Source organism: Crotalus tigris, unplaced genomic scaffold (assembly GCF_016545835.1).
Source record: "Crotalus tigris isolate CLP2741 ecotype Arizona unplaced genomic scaffold, ASM1654583v1 scf7180000017774.6281472, whole genome shotgun sequence".
Classification (NCBI taxonomy): domain Eukaryota; kingdom Metazoa; phylum Chordata; class Lepidosauria; order Squamata; family Viperidae; genus Crotalus; species Crotalus tigris.
Window position 1 is genome coordinate 4,762,886 of NW_024096625.1, and position 20,220 is coordinate 4,783,105.

Genomic DNA, 20,220 nt, shown 5'->3' on the forward strand with positions numbered 1-20,220 from the left:
AGAAAAGGGAGCTAGGGAGTGAGCAGAAGCAGCAGCACTAATTATTTGGGGAGCTTCCCTTTGGAGGGAAGGTCAATAGCATAAGTACAAAGTGCTCCTAATGAAGGGACTTGGTTAGCATTTGGGACATTGAATTGTGGACTAACTAGTTTCTGAATAATCTTTGTAAGCAGCTCCAGGTAAAATGCTTTGCAGTAGGTAGTCTAATTAGAAAAAAAAAGCATGAGTCATTGTACCCTATTAAGGTTTTTTTTGTCCCAGGTAAGGCAGCAAAGCCAAACTTGCAAGCTATTCCTAGGAGAATATGATACAAATACAATTTTTACTTTATCATGAAACATGATTTTTTTTTACTTTTAATCCATCCATTGCTAACTTAAAGAGGGCTTTGATTTTTAAGTGGGCCCCATGTAATCTGTGGATTGACCCAGTATTAAAATTTATATCATGGCTTGCTAACACAAGGAATGCAATGTTATTTAGAAAAAAATGATTAATTGCACTCAAGAGGAAAATCTGTTCCAGGTTGGTTTCCAAGCTTCAGAATTTAGGCTGCTGCTTTTGTGTATAACAGAAAAAAATGAAGATCAACCAGTTTTTTAGTTTCTTGATGTTATGTATATAATATAGCACTTGTCACATCTGGTGGTGACTAATTCATCAGGGCTGCAAAAAATTATTTTGTCATCCTCTGATTGCATAATTTTTTTTAGCCCACATCTGGTAGCCTTACATTCTTTCAGACTAAATCTAAACCACTTTTTATATTTACATTTTGACTGATTTTTAGATTTTTTAGTTTTATTCTATTTTCATAGCACCTTGCTGATGAAATCCTGGGAAGTTAAAAGCTCGTGCTTATGAGTTTGGCTGGCCTTGATAATATTTACTCAGCTATGGATTATAAACCAAAGTGCAAGGGGTGCCGTGGGAGATATTCTTCCCCGTGATTCCGCCCACATCTTGGTTTTTATGTATTTACCTTTAATCATTGGAAACATGGAAATACAGACCTAGTATTTTTCAAGTTGCCTAAACAGAAATGTATTTTAAGTAGCCTCTTAAGCAGGCATGCAAATCTAAGTACAAAGATTATTATTACGCAAGAAAATAAAACAAGTTCCAATTAGGCAGCTTTCAAATGAATGCTTGCACAGTTGTCTCTCATTCCTTCCTATATCACCGTTTGCATCATGGTTGAGTCCGTCAGTTCGTATTTGTTACGGCGCTGGCAGAGGCAGTATTTGGCCACGCCCCTCGTTTGGAGCACACCTCCTCCCCGCCGGTCACGAGCGAATAAAAGAAAGAAAGCGGCGAGTTCGGAAAGCGAGTCAGGAGAAGGGTTGGCTACAGTCGAGTGAGGCATCGCAGACTGGAGCGATAGGCCCTAACAATAGAACTTGGATTGCAGCAATTGCGAAGAAATTGGTCTTGCGCAGTGGAGTTATTGTCGATCCTGTTATTGTGAGTAAAAAAAGGAAGCGTAAGGGAGGTGCAGATGCAATTCTAGGTGAAAGCCGCTTTTTACTGCACTGGGGTCAACTTATTCTCCCCACCCCACCCCACGTGGTCCTTTCTCGGCTAAATTTTCCTCCTGTTGTTTATCAGAAACCATCTGGGAATATCACAAATGATAATCACAGGGCCCTAGTATGCTGCAATTGTCAAAGATTCATGTTGATTAGACTTGTACCAAGTCTAGCCAGTGTCCCAGGCGTTTGGCCTCCACCCCCTTGATGCTGCTGTCCTCTTCTTGTAGCGCGACCCTCTGCCTCTCTCTCAGCGACCGGGACAGAGCTCTGCTGAGCCAAGGCGAGATTCACCCTCTTCTGCCCTCCGAACCCGAACTATCGTTGTCTCTATCTCGCTTGCTCCTTCCTCATGAAGACCTTCCTGTTCAGTGTGATTAGAAAGGGGGGGAGGGTGTGCTGCTGCTGCTGCTCATAAATTGCTGGTCATAAATTGATTATCCAAATTAGTACCAAGAATTACAAAATACTCCCTCTCTTTGTATCTTTTGTAACTCTTACAGCTGTACCAAGTGAGGTAAACTAAAACCACCAAAATTTCTATTTTAGGCTAGTGTTTCTCAACTTAAGCAGTTTTAAGATATATGGACCAACTTCCAAAATTCCTCATATCAGCAAGAGAAATGCTGCTTTAAAGTATTGTAGTTTAAATTTAAACAGAAAAGGGTTGTGTTGCTTTGGATTCTTTTCTTACTGTCTTACAACTACAGCTGTACATTTATTACACAAACACAATGTCTAGTTGTGGCTGCTTTCTTTTTACTTCTGCCACTGTTGCACATATGTGCTGTTATAGTCTGTAGAGTAAATGAATGGTGTTATTCTGTTATGTGAAAAAAAAATCAAAGAGTTTAAAGCAGAAAAAATATATGATCACATTTTTCATTGCCTTAAATGTCATAGACATGTTTGCTGACAGTCACCAACTCCCTACATAAAATAAAATTGATGTTACAATATTGTATTTTTAAATATATCTGCCTTACTTTGGTTAAAATAAAGTTCTTTTGTTTTCTTACAGCAATAGGCAGCAAAATGTCAAGGTATGGCTGGGTAGAAATCTTATAAGTACAAATCAATACCTTCTTTCGACATATACTTTAAAGGATAGTCCTTGCCTTAAAACCATTTTTATTGACTTTGAACTTGTAACAGTACTGAAAAAAGTAACTTATGGCAGGTTCTTGCACATATGAATATTGTAGCATTTGCATGACCAGAATTTGAGCACTTGGTAATCAACATGAATCTTTGACAATTGCAGCATACTAGGGCTCTGTGATTATCATTTGTGATATTCCCAGATGGTTTCTGGTAAGCGAAGTCAATGGGAAAAGCTGGATTTGTTTAATGATTAGGTAGATTCACTTAACCACAGTGATTCATTTAACAACTGTGCAAAAAGGGTTGTAAAATTGAGTGCAACTCTGTTAATAGCTGCCTCACTTAGCAATATAAATATTTGTTCCAACTGAGGTAATGTCAAAGATTACTAGTAAATGAACATTTTTCCACACACTATTTGTATTTCTCACATTTTGATTTTGTTTCTGCAGATTTTTGTTGAATATCTCCTAAGGATGTTTGCAAAAGCAACCAAGACTTTTGTGAAGGAGGTTGACTGTGGAGGAGACTTAATCTCTGTGTCATCCCTGAATAACTTAGATAAATTACAGTTCCTGAACTTAGTCACAAAGAAAAAGAAAACTTGGTGCTGGCAAAATCCAAAGTACCATCTCTCATCAGTTTCATTGAATGATGTGCTTGCTGAAGATATGCATGAACCTATAAAGCCAGGTAGAGTCACAGTTATACTCTGTTATAGGAGATAAGAGGAAGTGCAAAGTACTATGCATCATTGTATAATTACCTGCTTTATTACTGTTGTTAAAATCGTTATCATTTTCCCCCCAAAAAAGTTAGATACAGCAATATTACTTTACATGTTACTTTGCTCTTTTGTTGGTTTTCTGCAAGTTTTTGAAATCCATTTTCAATCAAAATTGTTCAGATTGATCTATTAGATAATTTAAATTGTGAAACTTTCTACAGTTTCATTGATTGGTGAAAATTCAATTTAAGTTGCACCATTTTATGGGGTACGTGCTATAAAATGACTTACTTGCAGTACTTAATATGTTCACTTACAGAATAAGTGCTAAAGTCTAATCATTTAGTAAATGTCTCAATTTGTATTCAGAAAGCACTTTGACCTTTCAGAATAGCAGTAATTAATGATAACATTTTTTGAATATTGCTAAATTAATACCTATAATTTAGAATATCATTGCTTTTAGTCAGTTGGAAATAGAATAGAATAGAGCTGGAAGGGACCTTGGAGGTCTTCTAGTCCAGCCCCCTGCTCAAGCAGGAGGACTTATACCATCTCAGACAAGTGACTGTCTAGCCTCTTCTTAAAAATCTCCAGTGATGGAGTGCCCACAATTTCTGGAGGCAAGCTATTCCACTGGTTAACTGTCCTCACTGTCAGGAAGTTTCTCCTTAATTCCAGATTGCTTCTCTCTTTGATCAGTTTCCAACCATTGTTCCTTGTCCTGACTTATGGTGCTTTGGTGAATAATATGACCCCCTCTTCTTTGTAGTAGCCTCTCAAATACTGGAATACTGTTATCATGTCTCCCCTATTTCTTCTTTTCTTTAGACTAGCCAAACCCAAGTCCTACAGCCATTCTTTGTATATTTTAGTCTCCAGGCCCTTAATCATCTTAGTTGCTTTTCTCTGAATTTTTTTCCAAACTCTCAACATCTTTTTTGTGATATGATGACCAAAATTGGCTGCAGTATTCCAAGTGTGGTCTTACTAGGGTTTTATAAAGCGGTCTTAATACTGCATGTGATCTTGATTCTATGCCTCTGTTTATACAACCCAGGATTGTATAACTTTTTGGGCTGCTGCTGCACACTGCTGGCTCATAGTCAAGTGATCGTCCACTAGGACTCCAAGGTCCCTCTCACAGTTACTGTTTTTAAGCCAGGTCTCGCCCAATCTTTACTTTGTACCTTTGTTTTTCTCCACATTGAAACTCATGTTGTTGAATAGGGCCCATTATTCAAGTTTGTCAAGATCTTTTTACATCCTGAATTTGGGGTATTGGCTACTCCTGCCAGTTTGGTGTCATCTGCAAATTTGATGAGTTCTCCTTCAATTCCCTCATCTAAATCATTGATGAAGATATTGAAGAGTACTGGGCCTCAGATGAAACCTTGTGCTTCCTTCTCTCCATGGGGATGTAGTAGATAGATTTAAATTGAATTCAGGCATAATATCTTGAAAAACCATTTAGTAGTTTAGGTTTTTTTTAAAAAAAACCCTGCTATAATTAATATAATTAAAGACATAATTTTTCTTTCAGAAAATTGCTTTTACTTGCTAGTTCATATTTTTTAATTTGGTGGTATCCAAATTCGTGGATTACAGTTCAGGATCATTGAGGAACTTCATTATTTGCTGTTTTTAAAGATGTTAAAGATTTTTTACTTTAAATTGATATCTTGTTCCTTCACTGAAGGGGAGTATACATTCTTGCTCTGACTACTGTTAACAGCATCTTATTGATTGAGTTCTCATGCCATGCTAAATCACAATGTAATTTTTTTTGGTGTGGTTCTGTGAGAACTCATCCTTATGGTTTGCAAACTATGTTTTTTTTTAAATTAAGCAGGAATGTGTAAAATAGTGGATTTTGATTTTTCTCCTATAACACATTGGCTATTTTAGGAATACAGGACATCCTTGACTTACAACTGTTCTTTTAGTGACCATTTGAAGTTACAAGGGCACTGAAAAAGTGATTTATGACCTTTTTTCACACTTAGGACTGCTACAGAATCCCCATAATCATATCAAAATTTGGATGCTTGGCAACTGGTTCACATTTAAGATGATTGCAGTGTCCTGGGGTCATGTCATCAACTGTTGTTACTTTCTGTCAAGCAAAGTCAATGAAGCCAGATTCACTTAACAAACGTGTTACTAACAACAACTGCAGTGATTCACTTAATTACATGTGTTATTGCCGGGAGATGGGTTGTTTTTTTATTTTATTTTTAGTATTTTTATTTTATTTATACTGTGTTTTTATTGTTTGCAAGCTGCCTAGAGTCACTGTTAACAATTAGGCAGCTATATATATTTTCTGAATAAATAAATAAATTGTGGCAAGAAAGATTGTAAAATGGGCCAAAAGTCACTTACTGTAACAACTATCTGATCTAGTAACAGAAATTTTGGATTAAATTGTAAAAGTCAATTGTGAAGTCAATGACTACTTGTAGTCTACAAATCATTTCCCATTTCTAATCTAGAATATTCTAGAAAATGATAGACCATTCCTACAATGTTAGATAGACATATTCCAGGAGAAAAACCTAGAACACCAGAATCTTATTTTACTTTCTATATAATATGCCCCCTTTATGGATTACTGCCTTGTCGTGGCGAAGGGGCTTGTGTAACTCAGTGAAGCTATAAGCTATGCCGTGCAGGGCCACCCAAGACGGACAGGTCATAGCAGAGAGTTCTGACAAAATATGGTCCACTGGAGAAGGAAATGGCAAACCACTCCAGTATCTTTGCCATGAAAACCCCATGGACAGTACTAAAAGGAAAAAAGATATGACGCTGGAAGATGAGCCCCTCAGGTCGGAAGGTGTCCAATATGCTACTGGGGAAGAGCAGGGGGCTAGTACTAGTAGCGCCAGAAAGAATGAAGCGACTGGGCCAAAGCCGAAAGGACGCTCAGCTGTGGATATATCTGGTGGTGAAAGGAAAGTCCGATGCTGTAAAGATTTTTTCTCCATAGGAACCTGGAATGTAAGATCCATGAATCAAGGCAAGCTAGACGTAGTCAAAAAAGAGATGACAAGACTGAACATCGACATCTTAGGAATCAGCGAACTAAAATGGACAGGAATGGGTGAATTTAACTCAGATGACCATCAGGTATACTACTGTGGGCAAGAATCCCTCAGAAGAAATGGAGTAGCCTTCATAGTCAATAAAAGAATAGGAAAAGCAATACTGGGATACAATCCCCAAAATGACAGAATGATCTCAATTCAAATCCAAGGCAAACCATTCAATATAACAATCCAAATCTATGCCCCAACCACTGGTGCTGAAGAGGATGAAATTGACCGGTTCTATGAAGCCCTACAGCACCTTATAGAATTAACACCAAAAAATGATGTCCTTATCATCATGGGGGATTGGAATGCTAAGGTTGGAAGCCAAAAGATAACCGGAATAACAGGCAAGTTTGGCCTTGGAGTACAAAATGAAGCAGGGCACAGGCTATAGAATTTTGTCAAGAGAATACGATGGTCATAACAAACACTCTTTTCCAACAACCCAAGAGATGGCTCTACACATGGAGATCACCAGACGGTCAACATAGAAATCAGATTGACTATGTGCTCTGCAGCCAAAGATGGAGAAGCTCTATACAGTCAGTAAAAACAAGACCAGGAGCTGACTGTGGCTCAGATCATGAGCTTCTCGTTGCAAAATTTAGGCTTAAATTGAAAAAAATAGGGAAAAGCACTAGGCCACTCAGGAATGAACTAAATCATATTCCTAATGAATATACAGTAGAGGTGACAAATAGATTTAAGGAATTAGATCTGATAGACAGTGCCTGAAGAACTATGGATGGAAGTTCGCAACATTGTACAAGAGGTAGCAACTAAAATCATCCCAAAGAAAAAGAAATGCAAGAAAACAAAATGGCTGTCTGAGGAAGCTTTGCAAATAGCTGAGGAAAGAAGGGAAGCGAAAGGCAAAGGAGAAAGAGAAAGATACACCCAATTGAATGCAGAATTCCAGAGAATAGCTAGAAGAGATAAGAATGCCTTCTTAAATGAACAGTGCAAAGAAATAGAAGAAAACAACAGAATAGGGAGGACCAGAGATCTCTTCAAGAAAATTGGAGATATGAAGGGAACGTTTCATGCAAAGATGGGCATGATAAAGGACCAAAATGGCAGAGACCTAACAGAGGCAGAAGAGATTAAGAAGAGATGGCAAAACTACACAGAAGAACTATACAAGAATGAGCTTAACATCCCAGATAACCACAATGAGATGGTCACTGACCTCGAACCAGACATCCTAGAATGTGAAGTGAAATGGGCCTTAGAAAATCTGAGCAACAACAAAGCTAGTGGAGGTGACAGTATTCCAGCTGAGCTATTCAAAATCTTAAAAGACGATGCAGTAAAAGTGCTACACTCAATTTGCCAGCAAATTTGGAAAACTCAACAGTGGCCACAGGATTGGAAAAGGTCAGTTTACATTCCAATTCCAAAGAAAGGCAATGCCAAAGAATGTTCAAACTATCGCACCATTGCACTCATTTCACATGCTAGTAAAGTTATGCTTAAAATCCTACAAGCTAGACTCCAGCAGTATGTGGATCGAGAACTACCAGAAGTACAGGCAGGATTTCGAAGAGGCAGAGGAACTAGAGATCAAATTGCCAACATACGCTGGATCATGGAGAAAGCTAGGGAGTTCCAGAAAAACATCTACTTCTGCTTCATTGACTATGCAAAAGCCTTTGATTGTGTGGATCACAACAAATTGTGGCAAGTTCTTAAAGAGATGGGAGTACCAGACCATCTTATTTGTCTCTTGAGAAACCTATATGCGGGTCAAGAAGCAACAGTGAGAACCGACACGGAACCACTGATTGGTTCAAAATTGGAAAAGGAGTCCGGCAAGGCTGTATACTGTCGCCCTGCCTATTTAACTTATATGCAGAGCACATCATGAGAAAGGCAGGGCTAGATGAATCAAAAGTTGGAATTAAGATTGCCGGGAGAAATATCAACAACCTAAGATATGCAGATGATACCACTCTAATGGCAGAAAGTGAAGAGGAACTAAAGAGCCTCTTGATGCGGGTGAAGAAGGAGAGTGCAAAAGTTGGCTTGAAACTCAACATTAAGAAAACCAAAATCATGGCATCCGGCCCTCTCAATTCCTGGCAAATAGATGGGGAAGAAATGGAGGTAGTGACAGATTTTATTTTTCTGGGCTCCAAGATCACCTCAGATGGGGACTGCAGCCAAGAAATTAAAAGACGCTTGCTCCTGGGGAGGAAAGCTATGGCAAATCTAGACAGCATACTAAAAAGCAGAGACATCACCCTGCCAACAAAAGTGCGTATAGTCCAGGCCATGGTTTTCCCAGTTGCAATGTATGGCTGTGAAAGTTGGACCATAAGAAAGGCTGAGCGCCAAAGAATTGAGGCCTTTGAACTATGGTGCTGGAGAAGACTCTTGCGAGTCCCTTGGACTGCAAGGCGTTCAAACCGGTCAGTTCTAGAAGAGATCAACCCTGACTGCTCTTTAGAAGGCCAGATCCTGAAGTTGAAACTCAAATACTTTGGCCACCTAATGAGAAGGAAGGACTCACTGGAGAAGGGGCTAATGCTGGGAAAGATTGAGGGCAATAGAAGAAAGGGACAACAGAGAATGAGGTGGCTGAATGGAATTACTGAAGTAGTAGGCATGAACTTAAATGGACTCCAGAAGATGGTAGAGGACAGGAAGACCTGGAGGAACGTTGTCCATGGGATCGCGATGGGTCTGACACGACTTTGCAACTAACAACAACAGCTGAATTACTAATGGACCCAGACAATATGTAGTCTATTAAAGTATTTGATTGTAAAACTAGAAAATTAATACAATATTTATATAAAAAAAGAAATTCTAAAAATAATCTAGTAGGAGGACCAAGCATCTTCTCTCTTTCTATTTTTTCCACAAACCCATAGAATTTTAGATAGTCATTTTATTTCTAAGCTCTCTCTGCTACTCTATTCCATGTTTAAAATTTGGGGCATAAAAATAGTAGATTTCTCATATAAACCTTCCTGAACTTTCAAGGTGAACGTGGAATTAATGCAAATGATTAAAATAGTAATTAGATAATATGAACAATATGCATCAGAATTAATCTCAAACTGAATGTATGATCATCAGATCAAATCATTCTATCGGATGAGTGAATTTCTCATTGTCCATGGGTCGCGATGGGTCGGACACGACTTCGCAATTAACAACAACAACAACAATATAATATGCCTTTCTGCTCCAGTGAACAAGCAATGCAATTAATAAGATTTAAAAATAAAACATGAGATGAAGAGTAAAAATATACATATATACACCATCAATTTGCCAATAAGCATGGCTTAGTGTTAATGCCTTAGACACGATGCCTTGAGGCATGAATATACATCTCCTTTATTTTATTTTATTTTTTTATAAATTTTTATTAATAATACAAAATTAAAAACACATTGGACATAGATATGACATCACTGGTTCCACACATCTTCCAACATTTTACAATAGTATTAGTACTCATATAGATATATAGTTCTTGAACTTTGCTCACTATTTATAATATACTATTAACACTTTTTCCCTTATTTCTATATGTCTATTTATCTTTTAAATATACATTTGTCTATAATCTATATTTTATTCTAGCACTATATATTTATCTTGGTTACCCTCTATTGTCTATCCAATCATAAAATTGTTCCCAGATTTTATAGTACTTGGTTTCACTTTTATCCTTGAGTTCCCATGTAAGTCTATCCATTTCAGTGCAATTGAAAATCTTCAGTAATATTTCCTCTTCTGTTGGAGTATCTTTCTCTTTCCATTTTTGAACGAAGGCTATTTGTGCCTCTGTTACTAAATGCAGTGGTAAATAATTTGTGTCTTTCTTATATTTTCTTTCTATAATTCCCAATAAGAAAAATTCCGGTTTGGCTTCTATATCTATTTGCAAAATTTCTTCCAACCACTTCTTTAATAAGTTCCAAAATTTTTGTGCCTTTGGGCATTGCCACCACATGTGGTAGTAATTCCCAACGGTCTCTTCACACTTCCAGCAAATCGAGGATTTCCCCTTGTTCATTCGTGCTAGTCTTGTGGGAGGGAGGTGCCACCTATAAAACATCTTATAGAGGTTTTCCTTATAGGAGGTTGCTAGGTAATTTTTAGATTTTTTTTCTCATAAACTTTGCCAAATATCCAAATCAATATTGTGTCCAAAATATTTACACCAAATTATCATCGTTTCTTTCACCTGTTCCTCAATCATATCTTGCTCTAATAAATATCGATATAATTTACTTATAATCTTGCCTTCCCTGCTAAATAAGATTTTATCTAATTCTGAAGAATCTTGCTTTATACCCCGTTCCTTTTTGTCTTTATTAAATTTGGATTGAATTTGAAGATAAGCCCACCATTCCAGATCAATTCCTTCTTCCTTTAAGGTATTTCTCGCTTTTAATTCTCCTTTCTCATTCAAAATAACTTTATAGGTGACAGCACCCCCACGTCTTATCAAATTTGGATGTGTACACATTTCTAATATAGACACCCAGTTGGGGATTTTCCTATAATTATTTCTTTTTATTTTTTCCAGATATCCAATACTCTCCTAATATAATGCTTCCGGAAGTGTTGCTGGCCTAAATGTCTTTCTTCGCACAAAGTAGCATGCCACCCTGTCTGTAGGTCATGACCTTCTAGTGCAGTGGTTCTCAACCTTTTTAATGCCGCGACCCCCCAACTGGTCATAAGTTGAGGACTACTCAACCGGTCGTAAGTCGAGGACTACTCAACTGGTGCAGCACCGTTTGCAGAATGGGACTTTTGGCGGGTTCAGAAGGGCAAAGACAGCCTGGACAATTCCTATTGGTTTTTGAAAGCCAATAGAATTAGACTCTATTCAAGAGAGTCTATTCTATTGGCTTTCAAAAGCCAATAGAATAAAAGGGAGTAGCACAGCTAAGGAAAAGGGGGAAAAAATGGCGGACTGCGTTGTTTGGCGACCCCCGTGAAATGATCGTTCGATCCCAAATGGGGTCCCGACCCACAGGTTGAGAACCACTGTTCTAGTGCTAATAATCTTGAATATACATCTCCTTTAGTAGCCACCAGTTTCTCTGCCCTGACTGACTTTTTTATAGTAAAAACAAAGGAAATTGGAATTACACCAAACAAATTTAGCATCATTTTATTTTCCCTTACTTTATTTTATTTTTGTTGGGAAACACGCTTTCTTGTCCAGAAAAAGGACAAAAGAGCTCAAGGGTAGCAGGTATTATTCCATGGTGAGAAACTAAAGGAGAATAGAAAATTGTATACTGGCGAATCAGTGCTCTATAATTGTGTACAGACAGTGCAATAATTGTATAATTGGGCAACCTATTCTTAAAAGCTGGTTTATTATGATGTATCAGTAATGGTTAAAATAAAATTCAGAAAAGCCATGCATGATTTACTATAGCTTCTGTGACTCAGTCTACTTCAAACATGTCAGGGCAACAGCTCTTGCAAGTTTTCCTTGTTTTACTGACCTTTAGTTTCATTTAATTCTTTAAATGAGCCTTTTAAGTTGTAGAAGAAAATGAATATTAAACGTATAGTAACCTCTTAGAATTAAGAATTAGCTTGAGAGTATAGGACTGCATATTACCCCAACACAAATGCAAGACCCCAAGAAATTTAGAATAGGAATGTCTGTTCTGTGCTAGTCTTTCAAATACATGATTGGTCCCAATCCTCCTTTAATTCTTCATTGGCTGAAAGTTATTATTTCAGTGTGCTTTTGGATGTGGTTGACTTTAATATCCAGCAAGATTTGTATCAAGTTGTTTTTATTTCCTTTGTCCTTAATTTCGTGCTTTGTTCACTATATTGTTCAGAGTCCATCAGAACTAGGGGTGGACTCTGGGGTGATATAAATAGATAGACTAAGTACAAATAGGCAGACAGGCAAAGCATGGCAAGACTTATTTTATGACTATTTCGTTTTCACAGTGGATAGAGAACGTCTGGTGGAATTCAGAGAACTGTTATTTAGAATGACTGCTATTATTCTTTAAATGTTCTGCTGACCAGGACTTAGGGGACAGTATCAATATACAGATGGCCCCTCTGTCTCAGGTCACTTGTAGTCCTGGATGCAGGATCATGAAAGGACAGCAAGAACAATACCCAGTGTCCTAACCCACCCACGAACACCTGAATGGGAACATGTTTAGCTACTTCTGCTTTCTCCCTTCTTATCTATAGTGTAGCAGACTTACTGGGTGCAATCTTTATCTTATGTGTATCAGCTTTGTTGGATGGGTTGCTTATGTAATTATTCAGAATAAATACAAGGATTTCTTGTCATTCGTGGCTCTCCTCATTTAGAGGTGTCCATCTCTATTCAGCTGAATAAAAACGTAAAACTTCTGGTTTCCTATATTTCTTTAACCAGCAAAACCTCAGAACTTGCATATCAGTTCCATATACATGGTTGCATTTCTAAGACCCCAATCCTTTCAAAGTATTGTGAGGTTTATAGCATACAGATCCATACATTCCAAGGATGGGGAACTTGGATTACCCAAGCAACATTGATAAACTCCCAGTAGACTCTACTAACATGACCCACTGGTTCAAAGAAACTGCATTTATTTTAGCATCATGTGAAGGATCACAGATTCTCCATCTTTGCTTTATTCATTGGATGATAAACATTTTTAAATACAGGAAGCAGTGAAAAATAGTAACTAAGTAAGTCAGTAGATGTTTCAATATGTTTTGTTATCAATAGTGTTTGATTTTTTAAATAATTATATTGTGCTCCAGTTTAATGTTCTGTAATTTGATATGTTGCTTTTTGTCCCAAGTTATTGCAGAGTCTGACTTTGTGAAGTATGAAGGCAAGTTTGAAGACTGTATCAGAGGAAGCATAGAAACTTCATTAGGAAGAATTAATTTAGGAACTGGAGGAAGCGATGTTGTGGAAAGTCTGTCCTCTTTTGGAAATCTTAAAAAGCAAGATGTTGACTTGCACAAGCTTATGAAAGATGTGAAGGGAAGGTACATATTTATTTTATTCTATAAATAGTTTTACTGGATAGGGTTTTAAAGGCATCTTTGTGAGGTTTAAAAAGAAGAATTGTTTTGAAAAGTGTTACAGATACTTGGAATTGAATAAATAAGCAGTAAAAAATGGTGATGATGAAAACCATGGTTTCTGGAATTAGTATAAATTTGCTGGGGAAATGCTACTGATAACCAGATTTAGTTTGTATTATAGCTAAGGTAGTTGAATAGACTCGTGTTCATAATTATATTCAACAATTAATCTTATTTTGCCCCAGTCATTCAATTTCAGCGCAAACTACCTCATAGGATTGCATTGTAAGATAATTAGAGTGATCTCATGTATGCCATATTGATCTCAAGAATGAATATAAATGCAATGATAGGTAAATATATTCTCATATCTGTTTTGAAAAAGATGCAGATATGTCGGGAAGACTTGAATATGGAGCATTTGGGAAGAAGGCTCATAGAGTATTGAAAAGTCTGATGTTAGCTTTTAATTGAGTCATAAATCCAGTATTATCACTGTGATATTTTTTATATATGCTGCTTGTATCCAAATGCAATAATCCAACACATTTTTTTCTCTTTCTGATTGGTATACTAGCTCTTTGTTACTAAAGAGTGCATTGTTTATCAAGTTATGGGAGAACAATAGTATGTCCATCTATTAAAAATAAACTTTTTTCATAGTAATTTTAATTTTTTTTTTCTCCTTTAGATCAATAAATCTACAGACTCCATTGTTGGAACAAATGGTTGAAAAAAAGAATGATGTTCTTTGTATCCTTACAGAAAAAATATTGACAACTCAGAAATGTTTAGTATCAGAACATATTCAAAAACAGGAAAAACTTGCTGGAATGGTGGGAATAAGTACAAAAATTATAAAGGTATTAATGCATAACGAAGAATATCAATGAACTCTTACAACGTTCTATTGCATTTTTCCATATCATCCGCCAGCAAGATGTATATCGCCTTTGTGCCCTTTAAATCCCTGTTCTGAAAAGGTTGAAATTTCATCCCTGTCCATTCCAGTCTTGTATTGCATTGCTGATCACATCCTTGTGGCTTTTGAAGCCCCCCACCTTTTTTTAAAGAAAAAAAGTGCATTTATTTGTTCCCAGGCACAAATAAACTGGTTTGCATTAAACTGAAGTATTAATGTTTCTGTTCAAAAACAAATGTTCTGTGAGTTTGAAGACTGTTTGCTATTAAGTCTATTTGCTATTAAATGTTAGAATGAATAAAAATATGTACAGTTTTTATAAGGTGAAAATACTCAGAAGTGTGATGCATTTAACCCAGAATCGTTTCAAGAAGTCTTGCTAAGGTTTTTGAACTTAAATGAAAGTTACCAAATGCTGGATGAGACTAAAGATAATTGAATCATTTTCTCCAGTTCTGTCAGCAGTAGAGCATCTCACAATAAATTAATTATAGAGATGCTTACTCCAGCTGAAAGGCACTGCAGATCTATCTCTGGGGATAGAAGATCCATTTGTATTAAGGAGAATTCCTTGTAGTTGATCTATCTTCTGTGAATTAAAAACCCACCTATTTCTCAAAGGCAAACTTAAGAAAATACATTTGAGAGCTATCTAGTTTTAAAAAACTTCCAAAATATTTATTTATGTAAAGTTTGGTGCTTTCTGAGCTTGGTAGTTTGCTTGCTGATGTTTCTTTATTCTGCTATGTAACATCATCAGTGCCTAATTGGGTAATGAAACATCCGCAATAAACAGCCAAGCTCAGAGAGCACCAATGACTCCAATACCAAGATACATATGTTCTTATTTATTTATGCGTTCATTTCTCTCTTTAAGTACCGTATATTCCGGTGTATAAGGCGACCCGGCGTATAAGACAACCCCCGTCTTCCGCGCCGAGTCGCATGCCTAGAAAGTCATCTTATACGCCAGAAACTACCGTAATTTCCGGCCTATAAGACTACTCGGCGTATAAGACGACCTCTGACTTCAGCACCGATTTTACTGCTTGCGAAAGTCGTCTTATACACCGGAAAGTACGGTAACTCTTGGTCCTGTACCTCTCTCTACACACCTTGCCCCCCCCCCCCCGGCCATATATCTTATTAAGGACTTGGGCTGAGATATGATAGCTTAAATTTATCAGCCCTGGGCATTTTCTGTTTCATTGTTTGGCTTTAACTTAAAAGTAATTGAAAAGTTATTTTTAAATTCTACAAAATGACTCCTTGTCATCCTTTCATGTGTAAATTAATGTATTTTGGAATTAATTTGCACAAATTAACCAGCAATTAAATCTCTCTCTAGGTATCAGTGAGTGAAAATGGGAATATGATCAAGAACTCTAATGTGGTATTAGAGATCCCTGCTCCAACTACAATTGCTTATGCTGTAATAGAATTGTATATAAAGCGCAATGGTCAATTTGGTAAGTAATGTGGCTATTCTCACCTTCCTTTTCCTCAGGGCAGCATAAAAGAGCATGCTTTTTATTAGACCGAGATTATCAGCAGAGGTTCTCTTATCCCAACATTTTATTTTGAATTCAGTTTTATATGTACCATATATCAGTACATAATTGGTGCTCCTTTAAAGGAAAGGCTTTCAGATGTTTTGAATCAGTATTAGTCAGAAACCGAGTATAATACATGAGAAGATAAAGTACAAGGTAAACCAAGGCATTCAAATATTTTATTTGGTTGCAAATTATAGATTTTACTGTAGCCAGAAAAAGAGATAGCATACAATGTCAGAGAAATCTACACACACAAGGCATGTCTTGACAATCTAGATTGCTAATTCATTCTGTTCAGTGCTTGCTCATCTATCCTTAGTGTACTGCAGAGGGGCAAACTAGCTTACACCAGCTGACTAGGAGAGCTTGGGTCTCTGGCAGTTCTGGACTCCTCTGTCGATCTCGCTTCACTTCTTGTCCCAATGCCTTGCACTTGACTAAGTCCAGTGCTGGCGTCCACTCTCTGCGTACACAAATGCAGTTAGGTTATTCCCACTGAAGTGGTACCCATAAATCTACTTGCAATATTGTATGCTTTCGAACTGCTGGGTGAGTGGCAGCTAGGGATCAAGCAATGGGAGCTTATTCCATGTCAGAGCCAGATTCAAACTGCTGGAGTGCAGGCCATTTCTGGTCGGCAGTTCCAGCGTCATTAAGCCACTGTGCCACTGCAACCTCTTTTAGTATATACTCTTATCTCAGTATATGAAATATTTAAAATATGGACATCACATAATAGTATTGAGAACAGGCAGTACTGCTAAAAAAAAAAAAGTGAAAGCATACATATTAATGTGTTCAAAGCTATGCTTACACCATATTTAAAGGTAAGAATTTTGTACATTATTTTTCCCTCCTTTACAATATTGCTATTTCTTTTCTAATTTCTGTTTGCTGGATTTTAATATTTGGCCATCTTATCTTCGAAACCTTATAAATCAACATCTTTGCTCAGCAAAACTAAGCCTACCTTAGGCGGAGTAAGACAGACACTTCAGTTTAAGGAGTTTATGAATAATATTCCTGGACCATCAGTATTTGTTCACAAGACCCTTGGCCATTCTTTTTCTTGTAGAATAAATCTCTGTGTGTCTCGTAGCCTGTTTTGCATTTCCTAAACTAGTCTGCAGCTTCCATGTGTGATCAAGGACACCATTACTTCTAATGGAATAGGACTGCTTTTTGTATTTTGGGATATACAACAAATATCTTGAAAATGTTTGCTGTGGTTTTCTCTGCATGAAAAGATCACCCTATTCTATCCTGTAGTGCAGTGGTTCTCAACGTTTGTGTGACGGCGACCCCCGTCACACAAACGTTCTGCGCATGCGCGGTGCCGCGCGCGTGCGCGGCGCCGCCCCCTGAGGGGAGAAAATGGCAGATTGCCTTCTTTGGCGACCCCCGAAAAATGGTCGATCGACCCCAAATGGGGTCGCAACCCATAGGTTGAGAACCGCTGCTGTAGTGGAAGGATGTTCTCATCTATAGCGATTCTATATATTTTCATCCATTTCTTCAGTGAACATCCAAGTAATTGTGCCAAAAATAGGTGACATGCAATGTGCTTAGAGTTCTATTGACATTCAGTGAAGTTAGGAGGCAGCATTTTTTAAAGTACTTTTTATACAATTAGAATAAAAACTAATGCAAACTATAAAAGTATAAGAATAAAAAAGAAAAAATATAAAAAGCAAATTTTTCCTTTCATTACAACCATTTTTGCAATGTATTACATCTCCCAGGGTACAACAGTACAGCCATTGGTGGTACAACGGTTACCACCAACGGTTAAGACACTGCCTTGGCAGCTAACAACCTGGGTTTAAAACCCGAGTGCCAAATGACAGGACGGGCTTCTATTTTACTTACTCCATCTCTTGCCAACCTAGCAGTTAAAAGCATGCAAATGTGAGTAGACAAATGGGTACTGCTTTAGTGAGAAAGGTTAATGCATTCCATATTTTTGTACTGGCCACGTGATGACGGAAGCGTTTCTCAGACAAACAGGCTTCCTTAGCTGAGAATCTGTGATGAGCACTGCCCTTTTAAACCTTTAGGATACAATATATACTCTCTTCACCTCATATCTCATCTCTTAAGTAAAAACAAAATCCAAAAGTCTCATCATTCCTTCCTTATTAGCAAAAATCCAGTTACCATATCTCTTTTTTGATTTATTGTGTATTTCTTTTAAGCAATGAAACATCAACTAGTTTTGTTTATGTCAGGATTTTTCTCATTGCTTTTCACAATTATATCCACATTCAAATTAAGGTCAAAGTTATCTAAATAGCTTGTTTATCTTTTGCAACTTCCTTGATACTTCATTTATCATATTAGATAATTTTGAAGACCATTTTTTAAAAAAATACCTGCTTAAAAATTCATTGTTAGAGTGCTGTGCTGCATTCTTTATTTAATTATATAAGTTGTAAGGAGTTATCACAGTCACACTGTAATAAGTTTTTTTTCTTACTCAGTTGTTGATTTTTTAACTGGATATCATGGAAGCTCCTAATCTGATATCAGGATGAATGCTATCTCTCAATCTTGATAAATACTTGTAGCAGCATCTCTTTTATACTAGAATGATATTCTTGACATACTTAGCTATATCATTACTTTTCAAATTTCAAATTTCCTTTTACAGTTTGAGCAGTAAAACATTTTCTCAACAATTACAGTAAAACTTTCATGCTCTCCTGAATTGTCTTCTTACATTTGACATTCATATATTTTTCAAATGTGTGCCTTGACTTACTTTTTATTGCTTCTTTGGAGTATCAGTGTTCCCTTTTGTTTATCAGTCACACAGGGTATGTTGTTCTTTGAATGCTTTAAATATTCCTGTAAATCAGAGTCCCTATAGCCTTTTGACTTAAAAACTCAAAACACAGTGTGTTAATATCACAGAGGAACAATAATATGAATAGGTTAAAGAGAGAAGTAGGGAAAGGAGATGATTTATTCTTGGGCAATATCACATAGGTATTAAAACATTTGTGACATTGTCACAAATGTGATAAATCATACTAGGTTTTTTTATTTTTTAATGTGCATTAATGTTTCTGGAAAGGAAGATTTGGAATGGAAATGCTTTCACATAGATCAGAGTTACAAATTCAATTGCAATGTGTTGCTTACTCTTAAAGCTATCTTACCTATGCGCCTCCTTCAGTGATGCAGTATTCAGGAGGAGGGTGCAGACATGTATACATGTATTCATAGAGCATTTATGTTTATATTCTGATCATGAATTTGCAATGGTATACTGATGACCTTGACATTTCTTTATTGAATACTTCACTCATCTGTTCTAAAGTAGCAAATTGTTCTCTATTCTTTAACTGTGGTGCATTTCATTCAAGCTTTTAAAGAGTCTTGACATGGTGTAAGGAAGGACAGAAACCTTTCTGTTTCATTGTTTAAACAGTGAGAAAGTTATGAACATTAATATTTTAAATTAATAAATTAATTTTATAATATAAATTATTTGTCTGCCACCTGGAGACACTAATAGAATGGACGCTATACAATAGAAATTAGATGTATGCACATGAATGAATGAATGAATGAATAAATATTGCAAGTCCAGCCTGCTTAATGTTATGGAATTAATTTCCCAGAGGCATGATGGACGTTTCTTATTGTAAACTCTAGAAGAACATATCTACCAGTGAAAACAACCTGATGGTAATCATAGGGAACATCCTTATTCCTCTTATTAAATAGATGATTTCTGATTTGTTACACTCATCTGGATAAATGTTTTATGAATGGGCAAGATCTCTCACACGTTTAACAAAATGGTTTAATGCTAATTAGACCATCAAGGGATAATTTATTTGCTTTTCTTCATATTATGGGATCGAACAGGAGCTGAGAGCTGAGTTACCTGAGAATAAGATAGCCAAACCATTCCTTTTGTAGAATTATGCCTCCTTCATGACCAACAAGGTGGTTTTGAAAGGGGGACTATGGAGGAACCATCTTACCATTCTTTGGCCTTCAAAGATGCTTGCTGCCCTCATCTTTTTGATGTTGTGGATAATGAGAAACTGTCTGGACCTGAAAGCCCTATTCCAGGTGGTGTTTCACTTAACATTCTAAGCAAAGGTAGGACTAAAAACGTGTTCACATTTCCTGTTCATTACACTAGCTTAAACCAACATTTTTTTCAGCTTAATGTGTGGTTTTGAGGATCTCAGAAAGGTAGTTCTAGAATTAGGTGCATGTGTGTAAAGGC

The 20,220-nt window shown here is 36.8% G+C and overlaps 1 protein-coding gene across 2 annotated transcripts in view; it reads left to right on the plus strand.

Annotated features, from left to right (window-relative positions):
• The first annotated feature begins 295 nt into the window (after positions 1–295).
• GSDME (gasdermin E) overlaps positions 296–20,220 on the plus strand; it is a 30,595-nt gene continuing 10,670 nt past the window's right edge. Inside the window, exons 1-6 of one of the 2 annotated variants that reach the window (XM_039342083.1) lie at positions 296–1,464; positions 3,086–3,326; positions 13,265–13,457; positions 14,188–14,359; positions 15,767–15,887; positions 19,905–20,090. In XM_039342083.1, coding sequence (XP_039198017.1) covers positions 3,110–3,326; positions 13,265–13,457; positions 14,188–14,359; positions 15,767–15,887; positions 19,905–20,090 — 889 coding nt within the window. In that variant the 5' untranslated portion in view covers positions 296–1,464; positions 3,086–3,109. The remainder of the gene's footprint in view (positions 1,465–3,085; positions 3,327–13,264; positions 13,458–14,187; positions 14,360–15,766; positions 15,888–19,904; positions 20,091–20,220) is intronic. The other variant, XM_039342084.1, reaches the window with a different exon arrangement.